This window comes from Anomaloglossus baeobatrachus, chromosome 3 (assembly GCF_048569485.1).
Source record: "Anomaloglossus baeobatrachus isolate aAnoBae1 chromosome 3, aAnoBae1.hap1, whole genome shotgun sequence".
In the NCBI taxonomy this organism is placed as follows: Eukaryota; Metazoa; Chordata; class Amphibia; order Anura; family Aromobatidae; genus Anomaloglossus; species Anomaloglossus baeobatrachus.
In genome coordinates, this window is record NC_134355.1 from 159,798,060 (window position 1) to 159,811,555 (window position 13,496).

The following is a 13,496-nucleotide window of genomic DNA, read 5'->3' on the forward strand; positions in this document are numbered from 1 at the left end:
GCATGGGCATGCGTGGCTTTCAATGGCACTGGGTCACTTGTGTTTATTGATGACATAACAGCAGACAAGAGTAGCCGGATGAATTCTGAAGTGTACCGGGATATACTTTCAGCCCAGATTCAGCCAAATGCCGCAAAGTTGATCGGACGGCGCTTCATAGTACAGATGGACAATGACCCCAAGCATACAGCCAAAGCTACCCAGGAGTTCATGAGTGCAAAAAAGTGGAACATTCTGCAATGGCCAAGTCAATCACCAGATCTTAACCCAATTGAGCATGCATTTCACTTGCTCAAATCCAGACTTAAGACGGAAAGACCCACAAACAAGCAAGACCTGAAGGCTGCGGCTGTAAAGGCCTGGCAAAGCATTAAGAAGGAGGAAACCTAGTGTTTGGTGATGTCCATGGGTTCCAGACTTAAGGCAGTGATTGCCTCCAAAGGATTCGCAACAAAATATTGAAAATAAAAATATTTTGTTTGGGTTTGGTTTATTTGTCCAATTACTTTTGACCTCCTAAAATGTGGAGTGTTTGTAAAGAAATGTGTACAATTCCTACAATTTCTATCAGATATTTTTGTTCAAACCTTCAAATTAAATGTTACAATCTGCACTTGAATTCTGTTGTAGAGGTTTCATTTCAAATCCAATGTGGTGGCATGCAGAGCCCAACTCGCGAAAATTGTGTCACTGTCCAAATATTTCTGGACCTAACTGTAATTTACAGTGATCAGTAAATGGTGTAAAATAGAGTGGTGTGCACTCATTCTTAGGCCCCCTTCACACATCAGTGATTCCGGTACATATGTCGCCGTTTTTTTTCATCCTGGAATCATGGAAATTCACAGACCCATTAAAATCAATGGGTCTGCGCACACATCAGTGAGTTGTCACGGGCCGTGTGTGTGTGCGGCACACACAGTGGTGTGACATAAATGTGACACGTACGGGAGAAAACATGTGTTTCTGAAATAAAATGATATTTAAACTCACCTGTCTCCAGCGCTGTTGTCTTCGGCTCTGTTGTCTCCTGCTTCCAGGCCCACTAATTATGCTCATGAATATTCACTGCACTGTAGACCCAGAAGCAGCAGCATGGGAGACATCAGCACCAGGGACAGCAGCACCAGGGACAGGTGAGTATAACGTTCCTGCTTTCTGTGTGCTATCACGAATAGCACAGAAACACACGTGTACCAAAATCAAGGCACACAGAGGGCCATACGTACCTTCAACACGTCAGTGAAAAACTTGTGTTTTTTACTGATGTGTGAAAGAGGTCTAACAAAGATTTTTTCTCACATTGCACTCGTCTGTTTTATCTGACAATGTAAGGGAACCCTTAAAGTGATAAAGGTGTCAAAAATAGTTAGACGTGTGAGACAGACAGTGTATTGTAATACTACATGAACATATAAGTGAGAGCAAATGTGATCACACTACTGCTACCTCCACACTCCTCGCCCCTTATTGGTCTTTGACCATATAATTTCTGTTGTCGCCAAAGCCACCCATCCAGCACCAACTTTAGGCATCCAGAAATATAGAAAATAATGTTAAATTCATTCTAATCATTTTCTTTATTTTGACATCAATAATGAAACATATATATGTTCTACTTTCTAGTATGGCATCATTAGTTGCCAATACATTGGTTGCCTCAGTTGAGTTTAAGAAAGGAAGATCTTCGATGTGGCCAGAATGGAATGAGGCAGATGTAAATGGAGAGAAATGGGACACCGGAAAAGGCGGGAAGGAAAAAGACAAAACCGGAAAGAGTCCAGCATTAGTAAGTACTACTAGAAGTTTTTCCTTAATACAACTTTTTTCATCTGTGTATGAACATGTAACAGATACAGTAGTCTGTACATGATGATGTCTGATACTAAGCACAAGGTCAGTGCACCATAGGCCCATTCATTTCAATAGTAATCAGCACATTAGGTACACCACAACAATGATGGAAGAGCACAATCTAGATGTGGGGCAATTTTTTGATTGATGATTTCAATTGAAAAAATGTTGCATTTTGTATAATTTTGTATAATCTAAGAGAGAGAATTATTATTAAATAGGAGGACAACCCAATTTATCATGCTAAAAATTAACGAGTGTTTTCATACTAAATGAGCTTGTCACAAAAACAGATGAGCTGGGGCCAGGTTTGCCCTCTTCTCTTCTTCAGCATGATAATTCAATTTTGTCATATTGGTGTCTTATCAAATTGTATACAGTAATAGATACGGTAGTGAGGAGCCAAGGGCAGTGGGCCTCTCATTATGACACCTTACTTTTGCTCCCTCTCTCTATATATATATATTGCATACTTCCTTAGAATTTTTACTTAGTGATTGAGATTTATGAAATGACATTTATTAACATCTCTTTATTCTTTGATCCATGTTATTTACGTTTTTAAAACTTTTACGTCACTACACTCCCATTCACTGGCTTTGTCCTGAGGCGTTAAAGCAATCTTAGATCCAATATCTTATTCCAGAGAAATTCATGTTTCTCTTAAAGGGGTTGTTCGTTACTTAGATAACCCCTTCTCAATCATTATGTTCCCCCTCATAAAGTAACTACACCTATACTCACCTCTAGTGCCGGGGCCATTCCAGCAGTGTCGGCACTGCCTCTCCTGGGGATCACATGAGATTGTTACTTCACGCAATCCCTGCGGCCACTTCACTCTCCCCACCTTCAGACGTATCACATATATCCAGAGAATGTGAAACAGCAGCAACTCTTATAGTGATCGCAGGACATAGCTATCTCTTGTGATCCCTGGGAGAAACAAGGTGACTATAAGGCTCTCTAGGAGAGCGCTATGCATCAGCCACTGTTGTCACCAGTTGAGTCTTTGGTGGTGTTACAGTGTGGGCAGGTGTCTAGTCAATACAGAAGTGCCCTACACTTTGTGACTGGTACAGTGACAAGCCCATACTACTTGAAAAACATCATTAATCCAGTCATTTAGCCTCTTCATGTACAACACAGGCCTAATTTCCTCTTCTTGGATGGCGATACTCTAGCTCATCGAGGTTGCATCATTAGAGAATGGCTGCTGGAAGCTAGTGAACCTCAAATAAAGTGGACTGCACTTTTTCCAAACCTGAATCCTATAGAAAACCTATGGGATCAGCCGAGTTGCCGTGTAAAGGCTCGTAATTTTGTACCCCATAATTTCAATGACCTGAGGGCCACCCTTCAAGAAAAGTAGGATGCCATGCCCCAGCAGACTATAACTCCACTTGTGAACAGCAAAAGATGCTCAAATCCACATGACAAGTTGACATTTGGGGGGTATAGCCTCCACTGTTGGCTTTTGTTTCAATACTTTGTTTGATATGAGCAAATCATCTTTACATGCTTCTACTTAAATGTACTATTCTGATCATGAAATATACTATCACTGTAGCCTGAACTTTTTACATTTTATATAAATTTCTCCCAAAAGCCAAAAATCCCTAACTTTTTGTAAGCAGTGCACATATATATATATATATATATATATATATATAGTTCCTTGCAAAAGTATTCGCCCCCCTTGAATTTTTCAACCTTTTCTCACATTTCGGGCTTCAAACATAAAGATAAAAATTTGAATGTTATGGTGAAGACTCAACAACAAGTGGGACACAATTGTGAAGTTGGACGAAATTTATTGCTTATTTTAAACTTTTTTTAAAAAATAAATAACTGAAAATTGGGGCGTGCATTATTATTCGGTCCCTTCACTCTCAGTGCAGCAAACTCACTCCAGAAGTTCATTGGAATGATCCAATGTTGTCCTAAATGACTGATGATGATAAATATAATGCACCTGTGTGTAATCATGTCTCCGTATAAATGCACCTGCTCTGTGATAGTCTCAGTGTTCTGTTTCAAGCGAAGATAGCATCATGAAGACCAAGGAACACAACAGGCAGGTCAAAGATACCATTGTGGAGAAGTTTAAAGCCGGATTTGGTTACAAAAAGATTTCCAAAACCTTAAACATCCCAAGGAGCACTGTGCAAGTGATCATATTGAAATGGAAGGAGTATCATACCACTGCAAATGCACCAAGACCCGGCCGTCCATCAAAAATGTCATCTCAAACAAGGAGAAAACTGATAGGAGACGCAGCCAAGAGGCCCATGATCACTCTGGATCACTCTGGATGAACTGCAGAGTTCTACAGCTGAGGTGGGAGAGTCTGTCCAGAGGACAACAATCAGTCGTACACTGCACAAATCTGGCCTTTATGGAAGATTGGCAAGAAGAAAGCCATTTCTCAAAGATATCCATAAAAAGTGTCATTTAAAGTTTGTCACAAGCCACCTGGGTAACACACTAAACATGTGGAAGAAGGTGCTCTGGTCAGATGAAACCAAAATTGAACTATTTGGGCACAAAAAGCAACACAGCTCATCACCCTGAACACACCATCCCCACTGTCAAACATGGTGGTGGCAGCATCATGGTTTGGGCCTGCTTTTCTTCAGCAGGGATAGGAAAGATGGTTAAAATTGATGGGAAGATGGATGGAGCCTGATACAGTACCATTCTTGAAGAAAACCTGTTGGAGTCTGCAAAAGACCTGAGACTGGGATGGAGATTTGTCTTCCAACAAGACAATGATCCCAAACATAAAGCAAAATCTACAATGGAATGGTCCACAAATAAACGTATCCAGGTGTTAGAATGGCCAAGTCACAGTCCAGACCTGAATCCAATCCAGAATCTGAGGAAAGAGCTGAAAACTGCTGTTCACAAACGCTCTCCACCCAACCTAACTGAGCTCGAGCTGTTTACAAAGGAAGAATGGACAAGAATTTCCAAGCGACTTGCAGCTGTAATCGCGGCAAAAGGTGGCGCTACAAAGTATTAACTTAAAGGGGCAAAATAATATTGCACGCCCCAATTTTCAGTTATTTATTTTTTAAAAAAGTTTAAAACAAGCAATACGTTTGTCAACTTCACAATTATGTCCCACATGTTGATGATTTTCACCATAACATTAAAATTTTTACCTTTATGTTTGAAGCCTGAAATGTGGGAAAAGGTTGAAAAATTCAAGGGGGCAGAATACTTTAGCAAGGCATTGTATATATCTATATCTATAAGTATATATGTAGTGTAGGACCCAGCAAAGGAGGTTGCCTTGAAGGGGCGCTGGGCTGGTATTACAATGGCCATTATAATATTCTAAATACCTCTATTTATGTATAAGGTAGAATTTATTTGGGGTTTTCAGTGTGCGGCTGGACTTTTTTCTCATATTTATATACCATCCAGATACGCACCTGTTCACATTGTCAAGGTGCTGCCAGTACGGGTTGAAGTCAGGTTAGTACCAGCGTGGGAAACCAGCAAGGGAACCCCTGTTTCATTCTGTTTTTTTCTATTGTATAAGGCCAGAATCACACTTGCTAGTGCCTCGCGTGTAACTCGCGCGAGTCTCTCATTGAATCACCCGGCATGGCCGCACACTCACCGGACAGGAGTGTCTCAGCTGCATAGAGATACATGCAACCGACCCGCTCCTGTCAGGGGAGTGTGCGGCCAAGCCGGGTTCTACCATGAGAGACTCGCGCGAGTTACACGCGAGGCACTAGCAAGTGTGATTCTGGCATTAAGCATATAACAGGGAGTGCTGTTTGCTGGATTTGCACCCCAGCTCCTGGCAGCTTCATTAGCCTCCCTTGTGTTCACCAGCTGATCTTGTAGGTTTTTAAAACCCAAAGAAGATGCAGTGTAGTGTAGGACCCATCAAAGGAGGGTGCCGTGAAGGGGCGCTGGGCTAGTATTACAATGGCCATTATAATATTCTAAATGCCTCCATTTATGTATAAGGTAGAATTTATTTTGGTTTTTCACAGTGTGCGGCTGGAATTTTTTCTCATATAAATATATATATATATATATATATATATATATATATATAACTGCTGCATGACACTAATTTTAAAAAGGAACATGTATTTAAAGGCATCAGGTATTGCGATTTCTTGTTGCAGTATCTATTGCTGGCTGTAGAATGAGCTGAGAATTCGTCAGAAAGAGTTAACGGAGATTTGTCAGTAAGCCCACTATGATGGTTTGATAAGAAATATTTAGGTCTCCTATCTGCCTTTTTTTGAGCTCTTCTGTAAGAGCCAAATGTTGCAAAGCTTTTAATGAAATTCAATTATGAAAATTATTTTTAACCCCAATTTCATGCATTTAAGTAAAATAAATGTTCCTACAGATTGATCTTTTATTCTAAATTCTTGTTTGTTCTAGTACTCTTCTAAGATACTCTGAATTGACTGACTATTAGTGGGGTTCGTAATCTTAATTTTTTAAATATCCCCTTGCATACAAATGCTACGGTCAGTTACATAGGAAGCCAATTAACCTCAGTATGTTTTTGGAATATTTCCTAAATTCCTGCCTATGAGGCATTCTGTAATTTTCTACACAATTTGGAAACTCCCAGTAGGATGTAGCTTCTATGGACTTTTCTTTGTAGATTTTCTATAAATCTATTTTTGTTTTGTTTTCAGCATTTTTTTGATGATCCTGAAGGAAAAATTGAATTACCAGCTAATCTAAAAATCCATTCATGGAAACGTCCCCATGAGTTTATAACAAGCGCGGTAAGAATTATTGTGCCTAAATGAAAAGGCGGAATCTCAATAAATTCTCTTTTGAAGTGCTGCAGAGTATAATAAACTGTACTATACTGCTCCATGTTCTCATTGAGATCTATGCGCTTTCTGGCTGCTAACGCAATCATTAATCTCTTAAAAAGATTTTATTGAGAGATGACACAAATATGTCTAATGTTAAAGGTACGTGTGGCTAAAAACATAAACTATTGTTAACCCTAATGCTAACAAAAACATAATGGTAATTATTAATATTAACATTACAGAAAACACAAATTGTATTCACATAGCTGATGTTAACTCAGTAGTGCCAAACCCCAAATAACATCATTTACTCAGACAGAGCTGCTGAGCTCACTGATTGGCTGCAGCAGTGTGACATCAGCGCTGCAGACAGTATCAGAGACCAGGAGCAGTGGTGGAGACTCAGCAGTGGACCTGGGGAAGGTGAGTAAAGCACAGTCTGTTATTTAAAACAATCTGTGCCTGGGGATAAGGATTTTTCAGAAAAGCCCTTTAAAGAGATCCTGTCATTTTTTTTATATTAAACTGCCCCCACTGTGTTTTAGATGATGCATTGTGCATCACGAACTTGGTTTAAAAGACTCCATCTATTTATCTTTAAAAAAGACTTTATATGCTTAAATGAATACAGTACATTGCTTAGATTTCAGTCATAGGGATGGAGCTTTTGCTGGGATCTGTCGCTGTCACTCACGTTCAGGCACGATTCTTTTTTTCACTTAGTCATGCCAGCATTGTAATTGATTACACCACAAGTCCTTCACCACCACTTCTCTGCTAAGCTCCGCCCATTACGGTCACTTGATCATGACATCAGCACAGGTCTTTCACCACCACTTCTCCAATGCTGAGCTCCAGAGCTCAACATTAGAGAAATGGTAGTAAAGGACCTATGCTGATTAGGGATGATCAAATACTTTGATTATTTGGCTTTGCAAATATTTTACGAATACATCGCCGCTATTTGACTATTCGATGCGCCATGTAAGTCTATGGGAAGACCAAATAGTTCCAAATAGTTGTTATTTGGGTTTCCCATAGACTTACATTGCACATCGAATATTCGCGAATAGTCGAATAGCGGCAAGGTATTCGGAAAATATTCGCGAAGCCGAATAATCAAAGTATTCGATCATCCCTAATGCTGATGTCACGATCATGTGACCATAATGGGCAGAGCTCAGCAGAGAAATGATACTGCAGGACCTGTGGTAAACAGCAGAAGAGAAATGGTTCTGCAGAAACTATGCTGATGTCACGATCATCTGGTGGCAGGGGTCTCAGAGCATGAGGCCTAGACCTGTCACTCATCCACCTGTTACTGATCAATGTTTAAGCTAGAAATGCTGAGCCAGGCCTTGTTCCAGTCCCTGTCCCATGCATCCATTACTATTTGTACTCTGGGGCAATTAATGCCACTTTTCATTGTTTCTGCCCCTAATTTTTGGAAATGTGGAGACTCCAAGTTGTGGGTTCTCTGTAGTGGCAGGGTCTCGAAGCACCAGGCCTACACCTGACACTCATCCACCTCAATATTTGTTATGTTAATAGTCTAGGAAACTAATGTCTGTGCCACAACAGTGTGGCTCCACTGTAAAACCATTTGAGCAGTTGATGAAGATAGCATAGGCTATCGAAACACGTTGTAACCAGTTAGCGGGTTCTAATAAAAAGGTTTGTTCTTTTACACTTGGATTAAATTGTTTTGTTCCCTAGCGCTCCACCTGACCGCTATCACTGCTCTAGCTATGTGTTATATCCCGGCCGAGGTATTAACGGCAGCAGCAGCTCTGGGAATACGGCATTTAATAAATTTGATAGGACCTGCAGTTGTCAGGCTACGGGGCCCATGAAAGGCGTGCGGCAGGACCTGTGGTGATGTACTTCCGGTCTTCCCCAATGACGTGGTAATACCTGGAACCAAGACCCAAGCGGCGGCCATGTGTGTCCAGCCAGCACGGATTCCATCAGCTCCCATGGATTATTCCATTTACCTTAACTGAGGTTGTGCAGGGGTGCGCAACCCTAATAGGTGAGCAGCCTTTTGGCACAATTGTTTTTATTTCCTGCCACCAGGTACCATCACAGCGCGTCCCTCTTCTATCCTTCTCATCAAGGTCTCTGATGTGGCTCCTTGGGAAAATGTATTGCCGGTTCCTCATAAACACCCTTCCAGCACCTATACAGAGCTCATTATTGCACACTTAAAGCCCGGTCACACACAACGACTTACCAGCGATCCCGACAACGATACGACCTGATAAGGATCGCTGGTAAGTCGCTGGGAGGTCGCAGGTGAGATGTCACACAGTCAGATCTTACCAACGAAGCAGTAACGATACAGGTCACAGTAGCGACTTGTATAATGATCTCAGCAGTCACTGTGACCCTGTCACACAGTGTCAAACACAGCGATGTGTCCTGCCCAGCAGGACATCACCTTTGAAGAAAATGGTCCAGATCATTCGGCAAACACTAGCGATCTCACAGCAGGGGCCTGGTCGCTAGTAGGTGTCACACATAACGAGATCGCTGGTGAGATTTTTGCTGCGTCACAGAAACTGTGACTCGGTAACGATCTCGTTGTGTGTGATGGGGCCTTTACTCTCCTGTGTGTTGCATTAGCCATGGTCAGGATTCAGCCGGGATATCACTGGTTTCTGCCACTCTTGGTTTTTCAGAAATTTTCTGTGTTATATATAGAATTGTGTCCTTGATAAACGTCATACAATATGGACGTGTACACATATTCACACTTACATGTGGAGAAAAAAAGAAAACTATTGGCTCCACTTCAATTTCCCAGGACATACCGTGTTATTAGCATTATGGGGGTCCTGCATTTCACTTTGCCATTCACTTTGACAGCAAATAAAACTAAATTCATTGTAAAGCTTGGCTGTCTGCAGTTTCCAGGAGATACCGGCAGCCAGGATCAGTGTATTGTATGGGTTTCTTTAACTATTCCTTTTTCTTATTGTATCAGCTATAATTTCAACTACCTTTTTTTTCATTTTTTTATAGACAGAATTACTTTGCATACTACAGTATTCTGTTATATAACAAAATATAGGCTAAATCCTGCTAACTTAAAAATCCTTTTGAAACCAATGGATTTTTTATGGAAGACATGTATATGATAAAATTAATACACAGAACAGTGCATAAACACTGGTCTGTTAGCAGCTGCATGCATGTCATACACTGCCCCCTCTTGTGTGTTGTTACTTTATAGGGAATTTGTCAGCAAGTTTTTGCTACTTATCTAAGAGGAGCATGATGTAGGCAAAGAGATCCTGAATCTTAAGATGTATCACTTAGATTACCGGGTGCAGCCATTCTTATATAATCAAAGATTTAATTTTTTTGCATGTAGCTGCCCAGGCTTTCAGTGTACATTTCCATAGACAGAAGCTCCTAATCATAGAAGGGGGTGAAGTTGGACTACAACTCACATACAGCTGAGCTCCACTAATGATAAAGCAAAGAAGCTTAAGGTACCGTCACACTAAGCGATGCTCCAGCGATCCCACCAGCAATCTGACCTGGCAGGGATTGCTGGAGTGTCGCTACATGGTCGCTGGTGAGCTGTCAAACAGGCAGATCTCACCAGCGACCAGTGAACAGCCCCCAGCCACCAGCGACGCGTGGAAGCGATGCTGCGCTTGGTAACTAAGTTAAATATCGGGTAACCAAGCACTTGGTTTCCCGATATTTACCTTGGTAACCAGCGCACACCGCTTAGCGCTGGCTCCCTACACTCCTAGCCAGAGTACCCATTGGGTTAATAAGCAAACTGCTTTGCTTATTTACCCGATGTGTACTCTGGCTACATGTGCAGGGAGCAAGGAGACGGCTCCCTGCTCCCTGCACATTCAGTTGTTGCTCTCTCGCTGTCACACACAGCGATGTGTGCTTCACAGCGGGAGAGCAAAAACTAAAAAATGGTCCAGGACATTCGGCAACAACCGGCGACCTCACGGCAGGGGTCAGGTCGTTGCTGGATGTCACACACAGCGACATCGCTAGAAAGATGGCTGTTGCATCACAAAACCCATGACTCAGCAGCGATGTTGCTAGCGATGTTGCTTAGTGAGACGTGGCCTTTAAACTAACTTTGCAGGTAAACAAAAACAAACTTTGAGATAAGAGACATATGGATGTAATCTGAAGATTAACTTTTGCAGCATGCTGTCTTCTGATTACATGGCAAAAACCTGCTGACTGATTCCCTTTAAGAGAAAATATATATATATTTTTTTTTTAGAATTTTGTCCAACATAGAAAGTTATGAGATGAAGGAAATAGGAAAAATGATCCGGCACTTATTCTCCTTTTAAGATAAAATCTCCAAAGTCTTTATTAGAAATATTAAAAACATCGTGAAGGCCGAGTATGAATCTTTACATGGAAACTTTACGCGTTTCGGACTACACCATAAAAACAACTAGAGTCCTTAATCATATCACTTATGATTAAGGACTCTAGTTGTTTTTATGGTGTAGTCCGAAACGCGTAAAGTTTCCATGTAAAGATTCATACTCTGCCTTCACAATGTTTTTAATATTTTTAATATTTCTAATAAAGACTTTGGAGATTTTATCTTAAAAGGAGAATCAGTGCCGGATCATTTTTCCTATTTCCTTCATCCACTAACCGGTTGGGACTTACCGACGGATCCTAGGCACCCGCAAGGTCCAGCAGTCCGGGCAACAGGTGAGCTGAAGAATTTTTCTTTCCTTCATAGAAAGTTATGAACCTTTGCAAATCAGTGTATTAGATATGTCTTCATTGTTGTAAACAAAACGCACATAAGAGGCTTCCGAACCTTATCTGCTTTTTCTACAATCTATTTGCCTATTTTTATTTACTTTGATATAAGAATATAACCATTTGGAGTCCAGATGATGGTAGTGAAAGGGGTCAGCTCAGGATCAGGGTCTCTCTTACTCTAGAGTAAAGCTTCTGCAGGAGATTCTTCTGATAAGCACAAAACTCAAAGGAAGACACAGGTGCTAACCATTTCACTGCCATCATCTGTACTCCAAATGATTATGTTATCAATGCAGCTGAAGGCAAGAAATTAGACTGGTGAAAAGCAGAGGTTTGGAAGCGACTTATATGCAAATGTTTTTTTATAGCAATGAAGATAAATCCCATAATGAATAGAATTGGAAAGTCTCATAACTTTCCATGTAGAACATATTTAGAAAAATAAATAAATACAAATATGGTTACTCTTTAAATATGTATAGTGCATAATGACTGAAGACAGTCATTATCCTATACAGGCTTTTTCCTCCAGGATGACTTGTCTTGTGAGTACCCCAATGTCAGAGTCAGTCGTCCCCTTCTGTAAGTCACTATTGTCTAATTTAGAATTAAAATACATTTTGGATGTCGCAGCAGTGACCTTACAACAGCTCATGAGTAACAGCCTTCTATAAAGTATACCCGGAGTAGAGAATAGTAAGTATTCATTAAATAGCAGCTAAATTTACAGAATTGTGTCCATACATTAATTGCATAAACCAGCGTTCAGGATCTTTGGTTTTATATTAATGCAGATAAATGATGAAAGTTACAAGGGTCCATTCTTTTGGGTTAGTTACTTTTCTTGCACATAGGATATGATTGCCATCTAGTGGAAGTATACAGAAAAAAACAGAAGCCTCCTTGCATCTGAACAGCAAATAACACATTTGATTTCTTAAGGCAGTTACTGTTTGTTTATTTCTAGCCCATTAACATGTTAATGACCAGGCCTGAAAAGACCTTAAAGGGAACCTGTCACCTCCATAACCGCAATCAGCAGACAGATGCCATTTATATAATGTCTGGCAGGCTTACTGGTATGGAGGCTACATAAAGAAAATAACTTTATATTCTCCCTGCAGTCATCAGGGCAGTGCAGATTGATGTTACAGTCACCACTCATACAGTGAGCATACTATAACCACACTCCAGCACATTGATTGACAGCCAAAGGCGTTGTATACTCGACCAGGATCGATGGTTGTATCAATGCTGAGCTATATGTGAGCATTCTACTTCATACACTTGAGTACTATGGGTATGAAAAGGATGATATTGTACTCAAGTGTACCAAGTAACTCATCTTGTAGGATACTCACATATAGCTCAACAATGAAACCACCATTGATCCAATGCCTTAGGCCAGTGATGGCGAACCTATAGCACGCGTGCCAGACTGGGCACGCAGAGCCCTTTTTGCTGGCACACGCGCTGTCGCCACATTCAGCCACTTTGCACTGTCAGTGTGGTTGCGCAGACAGTGCAAAGTGGTGTTGGAGCAGAGGAGACATTTCTCCTCGCTCTGACACACCTCCTCTCCTAGGCCGCAGGCCGGTTGCCTAGGAGACGGAGGAGCGTCAGTAGGCGGCGCCGGGGTCTTGTGGCCGCGCGGGAACTGAACTGACTGAGGACGCAGCGATGGAGCGGCTGCTGCAAGGTGAGTTTTTTTTATTTTTAAGCTGTGTGCGGCTGTGCCAAGGTGCGGAGGACAGAGCCAGCACGGGGCAAACATGGGAGCACGGAGCAAACATACAGAGCATGGGGAAAATATGGGAGCATGGGGCAAACATACAGAGCACAAGGCAAACATACAGAGCACGGGGGCAAACATACAGAGCACGGGGGCAAACATACAGAGCACGGGGGCAAACATACAGAGCACGGGGGCAAACATACAGAGCACGGGGCAAACATACAGAGCACGGGGCAAACATACAGAGCACGGGGCATGCAGATCATGGGGCAAACAAACAGAGCACAGGGCAAACATATAGAGCATGGGGCAAACATACAGAGCAC

The 13,496-nt window shown here is 41.5% G+C and overlaps 1 protein-coding gene across 1 annotated transcript in view; it reads left to right on the forward strand.

Moving 5' to 3' along the window:
• The window catches only part of ADGB (androglobin), a 499,062-nt gene that overhangs the window by 48,393 nt on the left and 437,173 nt on the right, over nucleotides 1-13,496 (forward strand). The window contains exons 2-3 of the mRNA XM_075339549.1: nucleotides 1,627-1,789; nucleotides 6,534-6,626. Coding sequence (XP_075195664.1) covers nucleotides 1,627-1,789; nucleotides 6,534-6,626 — 256 coding nt within the window. The remainder of the gene's footprint in view (nucleotides 1-1,626; nucleotides 1,790-6,533; nucleotides 6,627-13,496) is intronic.